At 38.0% G+C, this 21,427-nt stretch overlaps 1 protein-coding gene across 8 annotated transcripts in view; it reads right to left on the bottom strand.

Moving 5' to 3' along the window:
• Window positions 1-21,427, bottom strand: part of SPAG9 (sperm associated antigen 9) — a 156,742-nt gene that overhangs the window by 63,648 nt on the left and 71,667 nt on the right. For 5 of the 8 annotated variants that reach the window (XM_018064845.1, XM_018064848.1, XM_018064846.1 and 2 more), the window contains exons 4-5: window positions 17,807-17,901; window positions 11,798-11,948 (exon numbers count right to left, since the gene is read on the bottom strand). In XM_018064845.1, coding sequence (XP_017920334.1) covers window positions 11,798-11,948; window positions 17,807-17,901 — 246 coding nt within the window. Of the gene's footprint in view, window positions 1-11,797; window positions 11,949-16,974; window positions 17,650-17,806; window positions 17,902-21,427 lie in introns of those variants that run through there. The other 3 variants (XM_018064850.1, XM_018064853.1, XM_018064851.1) reach the window with 3 other exon arrangements.

Here is a 21,427-nt window from a genome sequence, read left to right as displayed (position 1 = left end):
CAGTAGGTACTAAAGTTTTTTAATGTAAAAAGCAAAGTAATTTTTCTTCAACAGAAAATACTTAAAGCTATTTTTCCTAAGAATTTGTTTAAACATTAAATATCAATAGTAATAAAAATGCATGTGCCAATTACTTCAAAAGAAGTCACATTAGAAATATAAATATAATAATTTTTAACAGTGTTATTTTTAACCAACCAAATTTTACCAGTTTTCATTCTCAACATACACAAGCATCTTGGTCAACATACAACATAATAAATATGCCAAAAAGAGGGGGAGAAAAATCCTATTTATCAACACCCAATAAAAAAGAACTAATCTACTGCATATTTTCTAAGCAAGAGTTTAAAAGGGCCTTCCCTTTTTAGTATGAATCTTATAATTTTGTCAGTATACCTCAGTAAAAATGAATGAATGAATGGGAAAGTACCAAAATATTAAGAAGAGTAAATCTTAATTCAGTTTTCCCTTTAAACCCCCATTGTCAGCTGTGGATGATTTCTGAAGTTATCAAATAAGGATATACTTGAGTGGGAAAGTTGGTAAATAACAAGTAAAGTTATAGGACTTCCCTGGTGGTGCAGTAGTTAAGAATCTGCCTGCCACTGCAGGGGCCACGGGTTTGATCCCTACTCGGGATGATTCCACATGCCATGGGGAAACTTAAGTCCATGTACCACAACTACTGAGCCCACATTGTAGAGCCCGTGTTGCAACTACGGAGCCTCCATGCTCTACAGCCACTGATCCACAACTAGAGAAGCCACGGCAACAAGAAGCCTGTGCACTACCATGCCTGCCACAACTACAGAAAGCCAGGGCAGCAACAAAGACCCGGCACAGCTAAAAGTAATAAATGTGTATCATTATTTAATATTATTCAATTATTGGTGGATGTATTTTGAGACTTATAAATAAGTCTCAATTATTAAGTCTTAATTTGAGAATTATTAAATATTATTTAATATTAATATGAAATAATATTTCTTATGCTCTGTCCCAAGCAAACCATAAAATATTACAAAATATAATCCATTTTTTTTGCATCCCAGCATATATTTTGAAAACTTTTACACTGATACCAAAGACAGGCAAAGAAAGACTACAAGAAAATTAAAAATATCCTTTACAACTACTGACACAGAAGTACTGAACGAAACACGAGCAAACCAAAGCAGTACATTAAAAGGTTTACACACTATGATCAAATGGGATTTAATCTTGGAATTTTAAAATGGGTCAACAGATAAAAATTAATCAATGTGATATATCACCTTAATAGAATGAAGGGAAAAAAAAACCAAATCATCTCAATTGATGCAATAACAGAATGACAAAATTCCACATCTTTTCACAATAAAAACACTTAATGAATGAGAAACAGAAAGAAACTCCCTATGCTGAAAGCCATATATGAAAAACCCACGGCTAAAAACATACTCAGTGGTGAAAGACTAAGTTTCCCCTTTGAATTAGGAACAATGTCCACTTTTGCCACTTCTAGTAAATATTATATTAGAGGTTCTAGGCATAGAGGTTCTAGGCAGAGCAAATAGACAAGAAGAAGAAATAGGCGTTCAGACTAGAAAAGAAGAAGTAAAATTATCTCTATTCACTGACAACATGATCTTCTATCGAGAAAACCCTGAAGATTACACACACAAAGTTAAAGCTAATAAATGAATTCAGCAAAGTTCCAAGATACAAAATCAACACACAAAAATCAGTTGCAACGAACAATCCAAGAAGATAATTAAGAAAACAACTCCATTTACACTAGCATAAAAAGAATAAAATACTTAGGAATAAATGTAACCCTTAATCAAATTCCCAATGGTGATGAGGCTTTGAAACGCGAGAGGTGGTGTTTATACAACATTGAGAATGCTGTGAATGCCACCTGACTATGCACTTTAACATGGTTAATCACGTTTTGTCAAGGCAATACCCAGCTTGCTTGCTTTCTCTTTTCCTCCCAACATTTTACTTTTAGAATTTTTCAGTGAACACCCACATACTCATCACCTAGTTTCTACCCATTAGCATTTCACTATTCTATTCTTTACTACTCTTTACCACATAACTGCCCATCTTTCTACCAGTCCAAGATGCATTTCAAAGACACTGTCATCATCAATACACTTCACCCCTACACATCTCAGCACGCATGTCATCAACTAGAGCTCAGTATCTGTTTCACATATTTTTGAGTTAAACTTACATAAAATGCACAAACTGTAAGTGTATTTTGCTGAGTGTTGACAAATGCACCCATCTGTCTAACCCAACCCCCCACCAAGACAGTACATTACCATCATCCTAGATATTTCCCTCAGGCCCTTTCTTAGTCAGTCCCACTCACAGCCCACCTGAGACAACCACTGTTCTAATTTTGTCCTGACCATACATTCATTTTCCGTTATATAAAACTTCATAGAGTTGGTACCACAGAACATGTATTCTTTTATCTAAGACTTCTGTCATTCAGCATGATGTCTTTGAGAACTGCTTCTCTTTTAGACCTCCAATTTTGTAATTCAGAGCTGGGAGGATGCTCTCAGACCAATTAAAAAAAAAGCAGAAATTGAGCAATTCACAAGACATATAAAGGGAAAGGGAGAAAAAAAGTAAAGTGAATTGTGATTCATATGGTACTTGTGGGGAAAAAAAAGATGTAAGCTTTTATATGCTTAAAATAACTCAGGAAGGACACAAGAAACTGGTTACAGAAGTTGCCTCGAGGGAGGGGAAAGACACTAAAGGAGAGATTTTTTCGGTAAAAAATGAAGCATAATACCCGTAACAAATAAGTTCACATATCACAAGTGTACAGCTCAATTTTCACAAACTGAATACATCTGAGTAACCTGCACTAAGAACAGGAATCAGAATCTTGTCAGCACCCTAAAAACAAAAAAGATAACCCTCTATCACAGTTCTTTTGGGGGGCTATGCTGGGTCTTCAGTGCAGTGTGGGCTTTCTCCAGCTGTGGCGTGTCGGGGCCACCCTCTAGCTGCCATGCTCAGCCCTCTCGCTGCAGTGGCCTCCCTTGTTGTGGGGCACGGGCTTCAGGGCACACAGGCTTCAGCTGTTGCGGCTCCTGGGCTCTAGAGCACAAGCCCAGTGGTTATGGGCTTAGCTGCTCCAAAGCATGTGGGATCTTCCTGGCTCAGGGATCGAACCTGTGTCTCTTGCATTGGAAGGCAGATCCTTTACCACTGAGCCACCAGGAAGCCCGCTTCTGTTGTTTATACTCTGGTTTTTGGCCATGAGGCATGTGGGATCTTCTGACATTTTAACTGTGGCTTGGTGTGGGTCTCTTTGGGGACATCTTGTTTGGGTCTCACTGCTTTCTGGAGTTGGCTGTCTGGTTTCTTTGCCAGATTAAGAGACTTATTAAATAAGTTTTAATAAGCAATAATTTAATAACATTAAATAAGCCTCAATTATTAATAAATGTCTTGAGTATTAAGTAATTATTTACTATTAATAATAATAATCCCAAGCAAAACATAAAATATTATAACAAATAATCCATTTTTCTTAAAACAATTTCTATTTTACTTTTCTGTAAATACTAATATAAAAATCCAAAGGAAGTAATGTATAATATAAACCAATGGAAAAACCCAACATAAGGATCAAAGGAAGAAAGGGCCTAGAAGCAATCACATGCCAATCCATAAGCACATTCAGTGCCTAGATCTTGATTCCTAAATATTTTCTCCAATAAACAGAACCAGGGTTTCTCTGAGAAGCAGTCAATTGCACAGCAGGTACAGGGAAAATACAAGAGCCTGGAGCATCTGGTGGTGTCAGGAAGGAAGGACTCAGAAGAGTATGGGCATAAAGGGTATTAGGATGACTCCTGAAAGAGCTCCTGATGTCCTAAGCTGAAACAATTTGAGCAACAAAATAAATACAGTAAGTACCCTACACACAAAACTGCAAGTTTCGAACTTGCAAAAATGAGAACGTGCATTCTATCAATGTCAAGTATGAGTGAAACTGTGAGTCTCCTACTGCTGACGATCTTTCAGCTCTACCATCTCCCATCTTCTCTCCCTCCTCTAGTCAGCAACTCTTCTTGCCTGTTGTACTACTATACTTTTAAAGGTACTGTACTGTAAGATTAAAAAGTTTTCTTTATTTTCTGTTTGTTTTTATTTGTGTGAAAAGTATTATAAACCTGTTATAGCACAGTACTATTTGACTGGTTGTGTTAGGTAACTAGGCTAACTGTCAGACTTACAAATTGGACTTAGGAATGTGCTCTGAAAATGGAACTTGTCTGTATGTACGGGACTTACCATAACAGTGTTGGATAACCTACAGAAAAAAATAATATCTATTAGTTCAAACAAGGAAAGAAAGAAGAGAGGGAATGAGTAGCTCTCCCTTCCCAAAGAATTCCAGTTAATAAATGCAGAATGAAGAAAATAGAAAATAAGCATTAGAATACCACAATAATGATTATTGTAGCTAAGATTCACTGATGGGTACTAAAATCAGTAAACAAAAGTTTGAGAAACAGGATATCAGCACAGTCTCAAAACACATCCACCAAGATATTTATTAATCAAATTATAAAGAGAAAAACTAACTTTACAGTGGAGAAATCCAACATACACTAGATGAACCAAGCAATCAAGGTTAACATCACCATTACAGCATGCTGCTTCTGTAGCAACCTTATTAAAAATATATAGCCTCAATCTAACCATGAGAAACCATCAGAGAAGCCCAAATTTAGAGATCGTCTACAAAACAACCAACCAGTATTCTTTTAGCTTGAAGGTCATGAAAGACAAGCAAAGACTGAGAAGTTCACATATTACAAGGGACTGAGGCAACATAACTCAATGCAATGTGGGATCCTGGACTGGATCCTGGAACCAAAAAAGAACACTGGTGGGAAAATTGGCAAAATCTGAATAAAAGTCTGTAGTTCAGCTAATAGTACTGTACCAATGTTATTTTTTTAGTTTTAATAATCTTATCGTGGTTAGTTAATATCGGTGGATGGCAGGTGATGGGTATCGTTCCCTCTGTACTGTTTTTGCAACTTTTCTCTAAGTCTAAAATGTCTCAAAAAGAAAAGTTAAAAAAACAAAAAACAACCAAGAGCATTAACTGTTTTGACATGTAAAATCATACATGCATTTTACGACAGGATCTTTAATCACAGAAGATACAAGAGTAAGGTTTAACTACTACAAAGATTCAAACTTGGGAAAACTCAAGAAATAGGAACAACTAAACATAAATGGAGGAGGATGGAAAATTCTTCTAAACAAGAATGCTGGCTCTGTTCAGGCATTTTCCGTTTTGCATGCTAAGCACATCCTCTGAAGAATGCAGCACGCATTGACCACTGGCTTTATATACCAAACCCTGCTAACAAGACCTTCTCACAGCAGCTCCACTGAAGTATTTCAAGTCATGCAGTTTTAAAAGAACTCTTTAAAACTTTCCTAAGTAGGTACCAATCCAATTGCTTTTAGCTAAAATTGTTTTTTCTCAGTTTTAAAAGTCACATTCTACTAATAACCAATAACCTAGGAGACTCTTAAAATGAAAAACTAATAACCTTTTTGGAATATATATACATATTTGCACATTCACATGTCTATAGGCATATGCAGGTGCATATATATACACCAGCTGTATATATACACATATATATGCGTACATGTCAAACTGGATGGAATCTATGAAATCACTGCCAAAGTGATACCAACCAAGGTCTAAAAACTGTGACAATTTTATGTACAGCGTATTTTAAATATTTAAAACATTTTGTTCTCTTTCTATATATGGGCACAAGGGAGAGATATCTGAACTCTAAACTTGTAAAGCAATGAAGAACTCACACAACACAGCCTGTGAGAACACAAATGGCTACTATCCCTTTGGCAGGCAATTTGGTGATATCTAGCAAAATCTGAAATATGGGCTTTGATTCAGCAATCCCACTTATGGGGACTATAAATACCAGCACAAAATTATGTACAAGGTTTATTCAACTCAGCATTGCTTGTAATGGCAAGAGATTAGGACAAAGTGAGGTGTTCTATCAGTAAAGTAGATTTTAATGGCAGTTGGTATATGTGATCCCTTTACCCTGGCCCTTCCTCTGCAATTCTGATGTATCACTCATCTTCCTTCATTCCCTTGTTTTCAATTTCTTTTTACATTGGATTCTTCTTCTAAGCACACAAACAACCCAGTCTGTCCCATTTTTGTTGTCGGTGGTTTGTTTCTAATTTTATAGGGCTCTAGAGGATGTGTAGGGAAATATCTCTGCAAGTTATGCCTCACTAGGAAAATGTCCACTCTAATTTTTCTGGGATAGTTTTTGGAGCTTTTCCTTTTTCTTGGAGCCACCATTTTTGCTTCCCTGATAGCTCAGTTGGTAAAGAATCTACCTGCAAGGTAGGAGACCCTGGTTCAATTCCTGGGTCAGGACGATCTACTGGAGAAGGGATAGGCTACCCACTCCAGTATTCTTGGGCTTCCCTTGTGGCTCAGCCGGTAAAGTATCTGCCTGCAATGCGGGAGAGACCTGGGTTCAGGCCCAGGGTTGGGAAGATCCCCTGGAGAAGGGAAAGGCTATCCACTCCAGTATTCTGGCCTGGAGAATTTGATGGACTGTATAGTCTGTGGGGTCGCAAAGAGTTGGACAGGACTGAGCGACTTTCACTTTCTGTCACTGCTAAAGAAGCCTCTTAAAGTCTACTGCTGAGTGGGTCCGCCTTGGAAGAGAATTTCCTCTTTTTCTTTGGGGACCCTCTTGTTTCCTGACTCTTCAGGGTCATTAACTGATTCTCCTTTGGGAAAACTTGGAAAGACTTCTACAGCCAGCTGTCTCTTCAATACTGCCACTAACTAGCTCCTCCTTGGAAAAAAGATTTCTTTTTCTTGGGTTTGGAGGTGATAAGATGGATATTCTCCATTCTCCCAAGGAGCCTCCTCAGGCTTTTGCTTTTTCTTCTTTTGGGGTCTTTTACTTGTCCCCTCATTCCTCCGGGGCACTACTGTTTTTTGAAGATGCCAGGGCAATCACAGCCAGCCTTTTCTTTTCCTTATTCAAGTGTTTCTTCTCCTGTTTCTAGCTTCCTAGTAATCTCAGCAGCTACTTCATCTACCTGAATCATTGCTTCCTTCATGATATGCAGATTTCTTTTGTGGAATCTCTCCAGTCTAATACACAGAAGGACAGTCCCTCCTCAACTTGTTCTCAAAGCTTCTGCCCAAATACACTGGTGGGTACCTCAGAGAAGCAATCAATTTGTGAGGCAATACTGCCTTTATTTTGCCAGGTATTAGGAGAGGTGGCCTCTGTTCTTGGCAGCTGCTTGGCCAATGAAGGTAGAGTGGAAAATGAGTCTGGAAATCTGATCCCTTTGCTGGACCCAGGAAATCACTCAGACACTAGGACTGGCCATCAACCCTATAGCAAGAGGCCTGTTTGAGTGACAGAGCCCTGATCAACCATCACCATGAATGTCCCACCCTAAGAGTACTTTTCCTTTACCCTGCAACTCAAGATACCCTTTTACTTTCCTCCAACCACAACTACTTACTTCTTGAGTAACCTACATACTATGTCCTTTTTTCATGAATATAATTCAGTTGGAGGAACAACCTTACCCTAACATTTTTGACTATTTTCAGCCTAAGCTTTTTAACTTTTATTTATTTACTTATGATTTTTGGGCTTTGCTGAGTCTTCACAACTATCCAGGCTTTTCTCCAGTTGCAGCAAGCAAGGGCTACCCTCTAGTTTCAGTGCGCAGGATTCTCACTGTGGTGGCGTCTCTTGTACAGCACGGACTCTAGGGGGCAAGGGCATCAGAAGCTGTGGCACGTGGGCTCAGCAGTTGTGGTTCCTGGGCTCTAGAGCACAGGCTCAGCAGTTGTGGCACACAGGCTCAGATGCTCCACAGCACGTGGGATCTCCCCACATCAGGGATCAGACCCACGTCACCTGCATTGGCAGGCAGATTCTTTACCACTGAGCCACCAGGGAAGTCCCAGTTAGGGACATTTTAAAGAAATGTTTGGTTAAGTCATTTTAAAAATCAATTTTTAAAACAGTATTATACTACTTCAGATAAACTATCTTACCTAGTGTATCTGCTCCTCCATCCACATCTCCAATTAGGCCTGAACCACGGAGCCACCAGGGAAGCCCCCAGCCTTAGCATTTTTATAATACATTTTCAACAGAAAATGTCATTTAACATAAGAAGTTTCTTTTTACCAATTTTACCAGAAGCCCCCCAATAAAAAATTTCTGTTAGTGATACAGTATAATACTCTTCTGCTTTCAGCTTTAAACTGATCTCTAAACTAGATTTGAGGACCATCGAAAAGGTGTCAGGTGAAGCTTCAGTGTAAGCTGTGGCATTCAGATTGGCCTTGACAGAGTACTACTGGTGGTTAACCTAAGCAGGATACAAATGCGTATGTGGGCAAGCTATAAAGAAAGCAACTGGATGCAAACGTGTGGAGTTGGGAAAAGGCCAGAGAGTAAAATCTGTGACAGCTGCTGGGTGGATGGCACGTACAGACATGAGACTTCAGTTACCTGGATCAAGTAGAGCAGAGGGCTGAGTGTTAAGCCCTGGAGAACTCCAACATCTAGAAGTCCAAAATCACAAAGGAAAAGCACCCGGGAAGAATACCAGAGACTGAGGGGTTGAGGGGAGTGGAGAGGGGGTGGGGAGAAGCATCCTCGTGAAAGTGAAAGTGAAAAAAGGCATTTCAAGAAGCAGAGAGTATTCAAATGTATCAAATGCTGCTACAGTGTGGCAAGGGAATGGGAATTTTTCATGTTTAGAAAGATGCATATTTTGGATAATTGTAAAAAAAAGGCACACTGGTGCAGTAAGTAGAATGAAAGTCTCAGAGGAATAGGATGAACTGAAAAAAAACCACATTCTTCAAACATGCTAAAGTCTGTCCCTACCTTGAGGTCTTTACAGATGCTATTTGACCATCCCGAAACACATATTCCTCTGGACCTTTCCATGCACCCGAACATCTTCTTTTCAGGGCACAAGTCACCACTTCCAAGAGAAATTCCTTAACCATCCCTTCTTACTACTATTCTCTGGCCCCTTACTTTGTTTTATAAAAACAGTACGTAACACTACTTGAAATTCCATGCTTTCATTTATTTGTTTCTGTGTTGATTTTCCCAACAAAAATACAATAAAAGGAATAAATATGTACAAATATGTTTAAGTTTTTTAAGAACAACATGTATCTTTTTCTAGGTGCACCGGTCTTGGCAGATATTCCATTACAGTTATCTCCTGTTATCTGCAGGGGATTGTTACAGAACTCCCTGTGGATACCAAAATCTACAGATGCTCAAGTTCCTTATATTAAATGGTATAGTATACCTGAAGATATAACCTTGTTGACTATAACTCTCTCACAGTGAGAAATCTGCAATAAAGCAACAAAAAAGGTCCATAAATTTATAATCATGGGCAAATTTCCTTTACGGTCATTCTTCTGCCATAGTTTCCCTGGTCTTCTCACACAACATTTTCACCTCAACCTTATTTCACACACACAAAAATGTGCTAGTAAAATCAATATTACGAGCATACTCTTAACAGAGCTAGGTCATCCTCAAAGCTCTCAGACAAATGACAGTTGGAAAACACATCACAACAGAGATGGCCTAGGCCCACTGCCGTCAGACACGGAAACCAAGGCTAGTGTGTTTGTTCAGTGCAATCCACACGTGAGCTCCAGACCCAGGCTTTTGCAAAGTTAGAGAAAGACATCTGACTAATAACAAAGACTTGAGTAAACAGTAAAATATGTCCTGACTATGAGACATATTTCACAAACTTGTCCCTTTTGGGGTGGGGGGAGAGGCTGCACTGGGTCTTTGCTGCTACACGTGGGCTTTCTCCAGTTGCAGCAAGCAGGGGCTACTCCCTAATTGCAGTGTGCAGGCGTCTCGCTGTGGTGGCTTCTCTTGTTGTAGAGCATGGGCTCTAGAGCGCACAGGCTTCAGTAGTTGCGGCGCATGACCTCCAGGCTTAGCGCCCCACAGCATGTGGAATCTCCCCAAACCAGGAGTCTAATCCATTTCCCCTGCACTGGTTGGTGGATTCTTAACCCCTGGACCACCAGCAGAAGTCCTGTTAAGCCCTTATCTCATTTACTGGCTCCATGTCCACAGTAGAAACAAACTGGATTTTTATTTTAAAAACCTCTCTTGGGAACACCTACCTTAGTATCCCTAGGGAGGACACAACTCCCCTGTTCAAATCCATCTGTTAATCAGTTTATAACTAGTCAGAGAATGGAAAAAATGTAAAGTTAGGCCTACTGTTAAAAATACTTTGCAGTGGGAGCAAAGCTACAAAATATTTATTTACTTCTTACTGTTTTGAGCACATTTCAAAGATCAATGAAATGATTCTAAATGCCTCTACCTACTAGAGCTGAGAAACAGACCATTTACATTATATCAAAAGAATCTATCTAACATCTAAAACAAGTAATTCATTTGACAAACATGTTCTGAGAGACTACTGTGTGCTAGGCACCTTTTCTAAGTGCTAGGGGCAGGGCAGTCAATAAACCGCATGGATTTTACATTCTTAGTGGAGAGAAACAAAATAAATAAGTAAACGACTTCATATTTTAGAGCTATCCTAAGAACTATCTAAGGGGACTTCCCTGATGCTCCAGTGGCTAAGAATCTGAGCTTCCAGTGCAGGGGACCCGGGCTTATTCTTAGCGAACTAGACCCACATGCCACAACTAAATATCCTGTGTGTCACAACTGAGACTCAGTGCAGCCAAATAAATTAAAAACCAATTTTTTAAAAAAAAGAGTTATCTGAGTATTTAAACCATGATAAGTAATTTCGAGAAAGAGACCAGAAAAAAAGAGATAAAGATGTAAATAACTCAACTGTATTCATTTAGGTGGTGTTTGTTTTATGACAGAGTAGATTTTCTAATGTAACAAGGTTCCTTTATAATCAGTTCCCTTTATAAATATTCTACTTTATAAGATATAGACTATAATGTCAAATATTTTTAATTATTAGCATATCTCCACTCTTAGAATATATTATTATTTATATTTACAACTTATTTTGTAACAAGTTCTTGGTCAAGAATATAATTTATGATGAACTAACACCAGGCCTTCTTAGCTAAACACACATCACTTTTGGATATTGCTTTATGAAGGTTTTGAGGAAGTTGTTATGCTGTTGCTCAGCCGTGTCCGACTCTTTGCTACTGACCCCATGGACTGCAGCCTGCCAGGCTCCTCTATCCATGGAATTTTCCAGGCAAGAATATTGGAGTGGGTTGCCACTTCCTTTTGTTTTTTTTTTTAAAGTAAAGCCCTATTAAATTGTGAAGCTTTCCAGCAGTGAACTAAGGATTTCAGGTGGCAATGATTTTCAATTCTTAAAAACATAGTTAGGTTCACTGATCACCCCATCCTAAATTCATAGAATGTAAATCAAATAGAAACAGCCTAAATGAAATTGAAATGTTGGTCATTAGTATGACAATCAAGATGTAACAACGCTTGATTCTGTTTTCCTATAAAACTTGAAAAATGAGTAATACAAAACGAACTCTTTGGTAAGAGCTCATTTCCCATTTTAAAAAAGCATTAGTTTTACCAAAAAATGTACACATACTATTTCATTTTATTCTCTTCTGGTTGTCTAGCACTTCAATTTGGATAAGACAGCTTATAAAACAAACTGAAGATTTTCATAGGATAAAGCTTACCTTCAGACTGGTATGAGAACGTGGTTGACTTAATTCCTGAAATTTCCACTGTTCTGATCCAGGGGTCTCACCACCTTTCTGAGTGTCAGGTGTAAGCAATCCGTCTCCAGAAGGTAAAGGGAAAATCCCTAATGATATAGGACGTTCTTTTCTATTTGGAGAGGGCAGAAGAACTAAGCATTAGTTCATTTTTAAGTCTTACTCATCATGACTGTAAGTGATAAGCCTAGGCTGTCACTGCTTTAGAGTCGTCACTCTTAAATAATATTGTGTGCCTATCTGAACAAGCAGACTTACCAAAGAGAAAGGACAAAGTCTCAGAACTTAAACTAAGCCCCAAGAAATCAATCAAGAGAGGGAGTAAAAACAATAGTTTACAAAATCTTAAGTTACTGCTGAGTTCCTTGCTCAGGAAGCAGTCTGTGGTGTGGTTTCACAGCAAGGGAAGCTGCTACAGATTCATTCATGCTTAGGTCAGCCCTAGGGAACTGCAAATGACCCCCACTCCTGCTTCTCTAGGCTTTCCAATTTCTCATATTAATCCCTAAATACTTACCCAAGTCTCTTTAGGGTGTGTTTTTTCTGCCTTGAGGAAAATGAATACACAGTTTAAACCAGGCCTACTGATTAGTCAAAAGAACATGTACAAAAAAATGTTGCCTGCCATTTCAATCAAGAAAGAACAGTATGCTGTCTGCCATTCAGCCATTAGCCACTGTAGCCAGTCTGGATGGAGAGCCCTGAGAGGAATTCAGGATGGAGAAAAACGGGATACTGACCGTAGATAGTTAAGCTGCATACCAAAGAAATAATTTCAGTGAGCCCAGACTCCACCACCTTCCCAAGCATAGAAAAGCACTAAAATCATTAACTTGAGATGTCTGTCTTTTGTAATTAGCAAACACTCCTGAGTACCCGAGGTCCTCCCTTGCTTGTTTGGAACAGTTCCTCAGAGCTATCCGAGAGGCTGCCCTGACGGACTATGGTCCTTAGAAACGTCCCTGAGTAAAGCATAATTCTCAACTTTTAGGTTGGGCTTTTTTGCCTCCAGAGTTTTATCCCCTCAAGTAGGAAAACTCTATTTTTCTACAGGAACTCATATTTTTCTGTATGAGCTCCTTTTCATCATGGTATGTATGACAATCCAACAGTCAGTTTTTCCAAACAAGGATGCCCAAAGATTCTATCAAAAACTGTAGAGTTTCCAATGCTTTGTGGGAAATTTCAGTGAATAAGGGTTTCAATTTTAATAATAGAACTTGAACGAGAAACACATCCTTTGTTAATACAAAGGGTTTTTAAAGAGTAGAAACAAGCCTGGTTCTTCCTGGGTCATTAACTCAAACAGAAATTCTCTAGAAACCAGACACTAAAGGTTTGGAGCTTCTAGTAAAACTGTAAGAACAGGAACACTGAGGTTATACATAAAAGTTGGAAAACATTCAGTTTTGCTAAATAAATCTTTATTCTGTAAGCTTATCTTTATACCAAGAAACTTTAAGCCACTTTTGAAATGTGCCCTCATTGAACACAAAGGGTACATTGCTTTCATTCCTAATAACAATCAGGAAGAATTAGTACAACTGTCAAACACCTTAAACATTAGGTGAAGCAAAAGGGTTGAGAGATTGTATTCTATTAAAGTTGTATGCACAAAGAAACAGAACAGGACTTTTCTCTATCAGAGTTAACTACTCATCACTTCTTCACACTTAGGGTACTTTTCCTATTTGATTTGCGAGAAAAATTCAAACACACATAGGCAGCACAATAAAAGGTTAGATCTTAAAACCAACGTAAGCTTGTTATGACAAGCTTACGTTATTTGCCAGAACCACCAAATTACAAAGCAGTCAGCTATTCTGTTTAATTCCCAACTGCTGGTTCAGCAAAAAAGCTTTCATAAGTCCAGAGCAAAAAGAGGCATTATTTATTATATCCTTACTGGATAATACAGAACACATTATATACATACATGTTTCCACTTACTGTAGAACCTGTTCTTTCTTGAGAATGACTCACCCCTTTCCCCCATCTTTTCTGCTTGATTTTAAAATGCCCTTTATTTCATCAAACGATGGTGACAATGACCAGAAATTTGGGACAGGCAACATATTTTGGGAACTGAAAATCTAAGGATCTTAGACTTACTAGATTACTTATTCTTTTTAACATATCTTGATGACTTAAGCAAAAAAGTGACCAAGAATTTAATCAGATGGAATTTAATGGAACGCTCTCTAACCCCAAATGCAAAGAAAAGTAATACAAACTTCATTCGAATTTATCACAATGCCAACAGAAATAAAAACACAGGCCAGTCATGAGAGTTATATTCCTTTATGAATGAGAACACAATCATTTTTCACACATGTCAAACACTGGAAAAGTGTAAAACTACTGGGGGAAGGAGTCAGCTTGGACTCCAAGCTTTACTTTCCCATTTCTGTTAACTACAAAATCTACAGTTGAAAATACGAGTAGAATTCAAATCTTTACATTGCTTTTATTTTCCTCCAGAAACTGCTCTACAGAAGGGGAACTTTTCTTCAGAAACTGATAGCTGTCAAGAGGGTCAATGATGCTCTAGGTTATACTGCTTCAACTCTGGAAAAATAGTATTACTACACACCACTCTTCCCTCTTTTTTTTACTGACTTGGAGGGAGAGAGGACATATAATAATGCATGTTAGTTTGAGTCCTATTTTCAAAAGGAAACCCTGAAAAGACAACATTAGGTCCTGTATGTATACTGGTATGTATATTTGATACTCTATATTAAATATATGTTATATATTTATATAAATTAACTATATACTTAACTATATATTAAATGCTTCAGTAAAACTCACAGAAGAAACCAAAGAATGAAAATACATGTGGGAAAATATCAAGTGGCAGATTTAAACACCAGGTGTTTTAATAATGATACTACTGTCAAGAAACGAAGCTATCAGAATCAGCCATCAGAATCCTCATTACATCTATTTTTTAAACTGCCATACATCCATTTTTAAATTGGTTATTTAAATGTTACCTACTTGCATAAATAACTTCACAAATATGTCTTTAAATATTTTTATTTCCATTTAAAACAAGTAATCATTAATAAAATCTGCTATACATATGTATAAAGAACAGTAAAAAGATTACATTTGTTCAACACCCACCAATGTGGCAAGCACTGAAATGGATAATTTATTTACATATTCTCATTTAATCCTCACAAGGAAATAAGAATTATTTTCCCTGTTTTCAGATTAGGAAAAGTGATGCTCAGAGACTTTGGGGACTAGTAATTGGAAGAAATGGGATTCCAAGTCAGGCCTGTTTTGACTCCAAGACCCATGTACATTTCCTGGAACTATTACTTCTTGACAACTGCGCTTCAGTCATGTTTGAATCTTTGCAACCCTATGGACTGTAGCCTATCAGTTTCCTCTGTCCATGGGATTCCCCCAGCCAAAATACTGGAGATCTGGATTGCCACACCATCCTCCAGGGGATACGTCCGACCCAGGGATCGAACTCCTCTCTCTTAAGTCTCCTGCACTGGCAGGTGGGTGCTTTACCACTAGCACCAGCTGGGAAGCCAATCTTAATCTTAAAGACTTTGATATATTTCTTCAGTCAGATCAACAGTGACTTTTATGTCAAGAAACTCTTTGAGTTTAATCATAAGCTATTTTATGAATAAAATAGCTAGAGCTGATATAGTTTTACTAAAAATGGAGTAAATATAAATGATTATGAAAATTATTTACTTGTTTAATTTACAATATATCTTTAACTGATTAAATACAAAATAATCATCTCACGAATTTTTTAAATGACTCAATGGGTAAGAAGCTCAAAGAAGGAAACTCAGATACAGAGATTAAGTAATTTGCCAAAAGTCCCATAACTCATGTGTGGCAGAGCATTTGTAGCCTGGTAGTCCAACTCTGAACCTCTTATCCACTGCATATTACTGCCTTCATAAATGGAACTGAAACCTAGGACAGCCCTTTAAAATTAATCTTACTTTAATAGTCTATATGTTCTCGAGTTTCAATTTCCTAAAAGCCTATATATACGTACACACAAATCCTTTATGTACTAAAATGCACACAAAGCAAAGAGATTGCTCCCAGTTTTTATAAAATCAGGAAAAAAATAAATAAATGACCAAGTTTTAAGACCACAGATGAAATTAAATTCTGGACCTTAAACTAATGTTGAACATGAGGATGAGGGAACCTACTACTTTAATTTCTCTTTAAGTCCACAATTAGGAGTTGAGTTTTAAATAAACATTTACATAATAAAAGCTATACATTAAGAACCTTCATTTAAAAACCACACACAAAGCAGAAATCTCAACAAATCAAATTTTTATCTTGGTGAGTTAGAAAACAAAAGAAACCACATTAAAACTCTAAAATATAGAAAATGGTTCTTAGAGCATGCAAGTACAGTGACCAGCAGAAACACTACAGAGATTAATGATATCCCCACAAGCAGGCATGGATATCTGTTACCCAAGTCTACAAAGAAAAGGCAACATCTGACAAAACAATAGTGAATAGGCTTTGTAAAGCTTTCCAACTTTGATGCATAAATAATTGGGAGAAAAAATGAATTCCTTGCCCTAAAAGGTTGAAATCCTTTCACTTCAAATATATTTTGCTGTAGGAGGAAAATATTTAAATTGTCAGTTCCCATGAACTGCTATCAAAAACTGCAAAAAGGATGCCTGAACCTCTAACAGTCTAAGGATCACTGGAACAAAATAAACACCTATGGCCTGTGTCTAATCAACTACAAGTCCCACCATAAAAATATTTGCTTCTAAATGCTCAGATGCTCTGATGCAGAGGTGTAAATTTGGACCCAGTGCTCTACTCCTATTTTCCCTTTACTGGTTGAACCCTCTGCTTAAAACAAGACCACTCTGACCTTGTATTTGTGTATAAGTACAATCTAAAAATCTTTTTCTTAAGTGGGTGGTTTCCAAACACAAAGCATATCCCTAAGCGATAGCCTATAAATTACTATATATAAGAATAGAAGTCTTAGCTTCAGGCCATTTTCCATTGTTTCAATCTGCAACATGAATGGTTACAAAGAAGACCCATAAAGCTAAAAATAAAAGAAAAACCAACTGAAAAAGAACTTCTAAGAGAGACTGAAGTACCTGAGTATCCTTGGTAGGTTCTGCGTCAAAGCTGGCACTCCGGTAGAAATAGAAAAGTGCACAAGCAGCAAAACGGAGAGAGATACTAAGATAGCAGAATTAATGACCACCGCCCCGCCAACAAAGCCAAACACAAACAGCAGCATGCATCCAGGACTCATGGCGCTGTGCTGGCATGGTGAAGCACCCGAACCAGGAGGCCTACACGGGGGCCAAAGGGGTGTCTTTGTAGTGAGGATCTGTCATTCAGCTGCTGCCACAAAAACAATGCCATCAGCAGCAGCTTTCCACTCCATCCTGCTGCAGCTCCGAAGCGCTGACGTCATCCTGCTCTCACAGCCTCATAACCATAGAGCTGCTGCTCCTAGCATTTATGCAGCAATCCAGAGCAGAGGCCAGCCTATTAACTATTTTCCTCCCCACTAACAGGCCTGGCTTAGCTCATTGGCTACAATGCTTGGAGATCTACATAATTTATTCACACTCCTACATCAAACAGAAGTCTAGCTAACCCTTTTAAACATGCCTCTCTATAGCAAAAATGACTTTTAAACCAGTTATACAGGAGAATTGAAAAAATTTACAGCATTCTGACAAATGAAAATTTTAAACATACTACAATCTTTGTTAAGTATCAGGAAACAATGGCTATCAATTTACCTTTTCATTAGTGAAAGCTGTTTTGTTTTTCTATGCTACCCCCTCCTATAGCATTCCAACTACAGCAGGGAGAGAGCTAACTATTGTTTGAGGATTAAAGAACAGAGAGAAACAGAAACAGATTATTTTATTTTCCTTTTTCCCAAGGCAAAAATGTATAAAAAAAGCTTACCTAATTCTACTATGAGCTGTGGATTCTAGTTGATCACTCCCTGAGATCTGATGAAGTTTTGTTCTTTCTAAGTGTTCCATATAATTATGGATCATCTATTTTGAAGAAACAAAAGAATACACAAAATTTTAAGACTAATACCTGGAAAAAAAGTTAACATTTTAACAAGGGAAACCTTTTCATACAAATTTCTTATTTATCGGACTACCCATGTTCCATATAAAAGAATATTAAGGATGAAATTTTATTTTATTCTCAAAGGAATAGGCAAATGCTTACATTTAAGGATGCTAGAGTCCAGAAAAGTAGCCAACATTTTGCTTAACATAGCAAAAATTTTTTACAATACGTAATGCTATTAAATAAGTCTGACATAAATAACACAAATTAGATATAGACATTGGGAAGGAAGTGACAAGAGATTACTGATTAAAGGGGACAGATGACACTTGAGAAATCCATTGCTAAAGTGCAAAACAACAAAGAAATTAACTTGAAACTTGAGTAAAGATAATTTTCGATTTAATACCAAGATATTTATTTATTTTTGCTACAGATTTAGTTCAAAGAATGCTAAAATATTCTCTCCTATGTGAGACTGCTAACTTACTGGAATCATTACTTAATATAATCATATAAAAATGGCAGCAAACTTAAATGAAAAAACAGAGCACATTAACTCTTTAATAAGGAACCATAAGACAAAAGCTGAATATGGCAGTGAAAACTTCAAGAATATCAAGTGTAAAACCTGCCAAGAAATTCTACAGTCTGATCTGACTCCTTTATTTTTTTTGGCTGCACTGGGTCTTAGTTTCAGCACGTGGGGTTTAGTTCCCTGACCAGAGATCGAATTCAGGTCCGCCGCATTGGGAGCATGGAGTCTTAGTCACTGGACCAATAGGAAAGTCCCTCATTTGATTCTTGATATAGTTCCACTTTTAAGAGACCCAAAACCGGTATTAAAACATGTAAAATGCAACAATTTCAGTCATAAAATCAAAAAGACTTTGCTAGATATTGATGTGATTTGAATAAGACAAAAATGAATACGAAAAGTTACGTTAGCAATTTCAGTTCAGTTCAGTTGCTCAGTCCTGTCTGACTCTTTGCGACCGCATGGACTGAAACACGCCAGGCTTCCCTGTCCATCACCAACTCCCAGAGCCTGCTCAAACTCATGTCCATTGAGTCGGTGATGCCATCCAACCATCTCATCCTCTGTCATCCCCTTCTCCTCCTGCCTTCAATCTTTCCCAGCATCAGGGTCTTTTCCAATGAGTCAGTTCTTTGCATCACATGGCCAAAGTACTGGCGCTTCAGCTTCAGCAGCAGTCTTTCCAATGAATATTCAGGACTGATTTCCTTTAGGATGGACTGGTTTGATCTCCCTGCTGTTCAAGGGACTCTCAAGAATCTTCTCCAACACCACAGTTCAAAAGCATCAGTTCTTCAGCGTTCAGCTTTCTCTATGGTCCAACCCTCACATCCATACATGACTACTGGAAAAAACATAGCTTTGACTGGATGGACCTTTGTTGGAAAAGGAATGTCTCTGCTTTTTCATATGCTGTCTAGGTTTGTCATTGCTTTTTTCCCAAGGAGCAAGTGTCTTTATTTTCATGGCTGCAGTTAACATCCACAATGAGTTTGGAGACCAAGAAAACAAAGTCTGCCACTGTTTCCATTGTATCTCTATTTGCCATGACATGCTGGATCCAGATGCCATGATCTTAGTTTTTAGAATGCTGGTTTTTAGGCAGCATTTTCACTCATTCTCCTCTTTCACTTTCATCAGTTCCTCTTCACTTTCTGTCATAAGGGTGGTGTCATTTGCTTAACTGAGGTTGTTGATATTTCTCCCAGAAATCTTGACTCCAACCTGTGCTTCATCCAGTCCGGCATTTCTCATGATGTACTCTGCATGTAAGTCAAATAAGCAGGGTGACAATATACAGCCTTGATGAACTCTTTTCCAAATTTGGAACCAGTCTGTTGTTCCATGTCCGGTTCTAACTGCTGCTTCTTGATCTGCATACAGGTTTCTCAGGAGGCAGGTAAGGTGGTCTGGTATTCCCATCTCTTGAAGAATTTTCCATAGTTTGTTGTGATCAACACACTCAAAGGCTTTAGCGTAGTCAATGAAACAGAAGTAGATCCTTTTCTGGAATTCTCTTGCTGTTTCTATGATCCAATGGATACTGGCAATCTGATATCTGGTTCCTCTGCCTTTTCTAAACACAGCTTAAACATTTGGAAGTTCTCGGATCACACAGTGTAGAAGCTTAGCTTGGAGAATTTTGAGCAGTACTTTGCTAGCACTTGAGATGAGTGCAATTGTGTGGTAGCTTGAACGTTTTGAACATTTAGTTTGAATATTGCCTTTCTTTGGGAATGGAATGAAAACTGAGCTTTTCTAGTGGTGGCCACTGCTGACTTTTCCGAATTTGCTGGCATACCGAGTGTGGTACTTTTACAGCATCCATCTTTTAGGATATGAAATAGCTCAACTGGAATTCCATCACCTCCACCAGCTTTGTTCGCAGTGATGCTTCCTAAGGTCCACTTGACTTCACACTCCAGGATGTCTGGCTCTAGGTGAGGGATCACACCATTGTGGTTATCTGGGTCATAAAGATCTTTTTTGTATAGTTCTTGTGTATTCTTGCCACGTCATCTTAATATCTTCTGCTTCCGTTAGGTCCATACCATTTCTGTCCTTTATTGTGCCCATCTTTGCATGAAATGTTCCCTTAGTATCTCTAATTTTCTTGAAGAGATCGCTAGTCTTTCCCATTCTATTGTTTTCCTCTATTTCTTTGCATTGATTACTTAGGAAAGTTTTCTTACCTCTCCTTCCTATTCTTTGGAACTCTGTATTGAAATGGGTATATCTTTCCTTTTCTCCTTTGCCTTTAGTTTCTCTTCTTTTCTCAGCTGTTTGTAAGGCCTCCTCAGACAACCATTTTGCCTTTTTCTTGGGGATGCTCTTGATCACTGCTTCCTGTACAATGTTATAAACATCCATCCATAGTTCTTCAGGCACTCTGTCAAATCTAATCCCTTGAATCTATTTGTCACTACCACTGTATAATCATAAGGGATCTGATTCAGGTCATACCTGAAAGGTCTAATGGTTTTCCCTACTTTCTTCAATTTAGGTCTGAATTTTACAATAAGGAGTTTATGATCTGAGCCATAGTCAGCTCCTGGTTTTGTTTTTGCTGACTGTAAAGAGCTTTTCCATCTTTGGCTGCAAAGAATATAATTAATCTGATTTCAGTACTGACCATCTGGTAATGTCTATGTGTAGAGTCATCTTTTTTATTGTTGCAAGAGGGTATTTGCAATGACCAGTGCATTCTCTGGGCAAAACTCTGTGTTAGCCTTTGCCCTGCTTCATTTTGTACTCCAAGGCCAAACTTGCCTGTTACTCCAGGTATCTCTCCTACTTCTACGTTCTAGTCCCCAGTGATGAAAAGGACATCTTTTTTTGGTGTTAGTTCTAGAAGGTCTTGTAGGTCTTCATAGAACCGTTCAGCTTCTTTGGCATTACTGGTTGGGGCAAAGACTTGGATTACTGTGATATAGAATGGTTTGCCTTGGAAACAAACAGAATAT

Source organism: Capra hircus, chromosome 19 (genome assembly GCF_001704415.2).
Source record: "Capra hircus breed San Clemente chromosome 19, ASM170441v1, whole genome shotgun sequence".
NCBI lineage: Eukaryota > Metazoa > Chordata > Mammalia > Artiodactyla > Bovidae > Capra > Capra hircus.
Note: the sequence above shows the minus strand (reverse complement) of the source record. Positions and strands in the feature narration are given on the sequence as shown.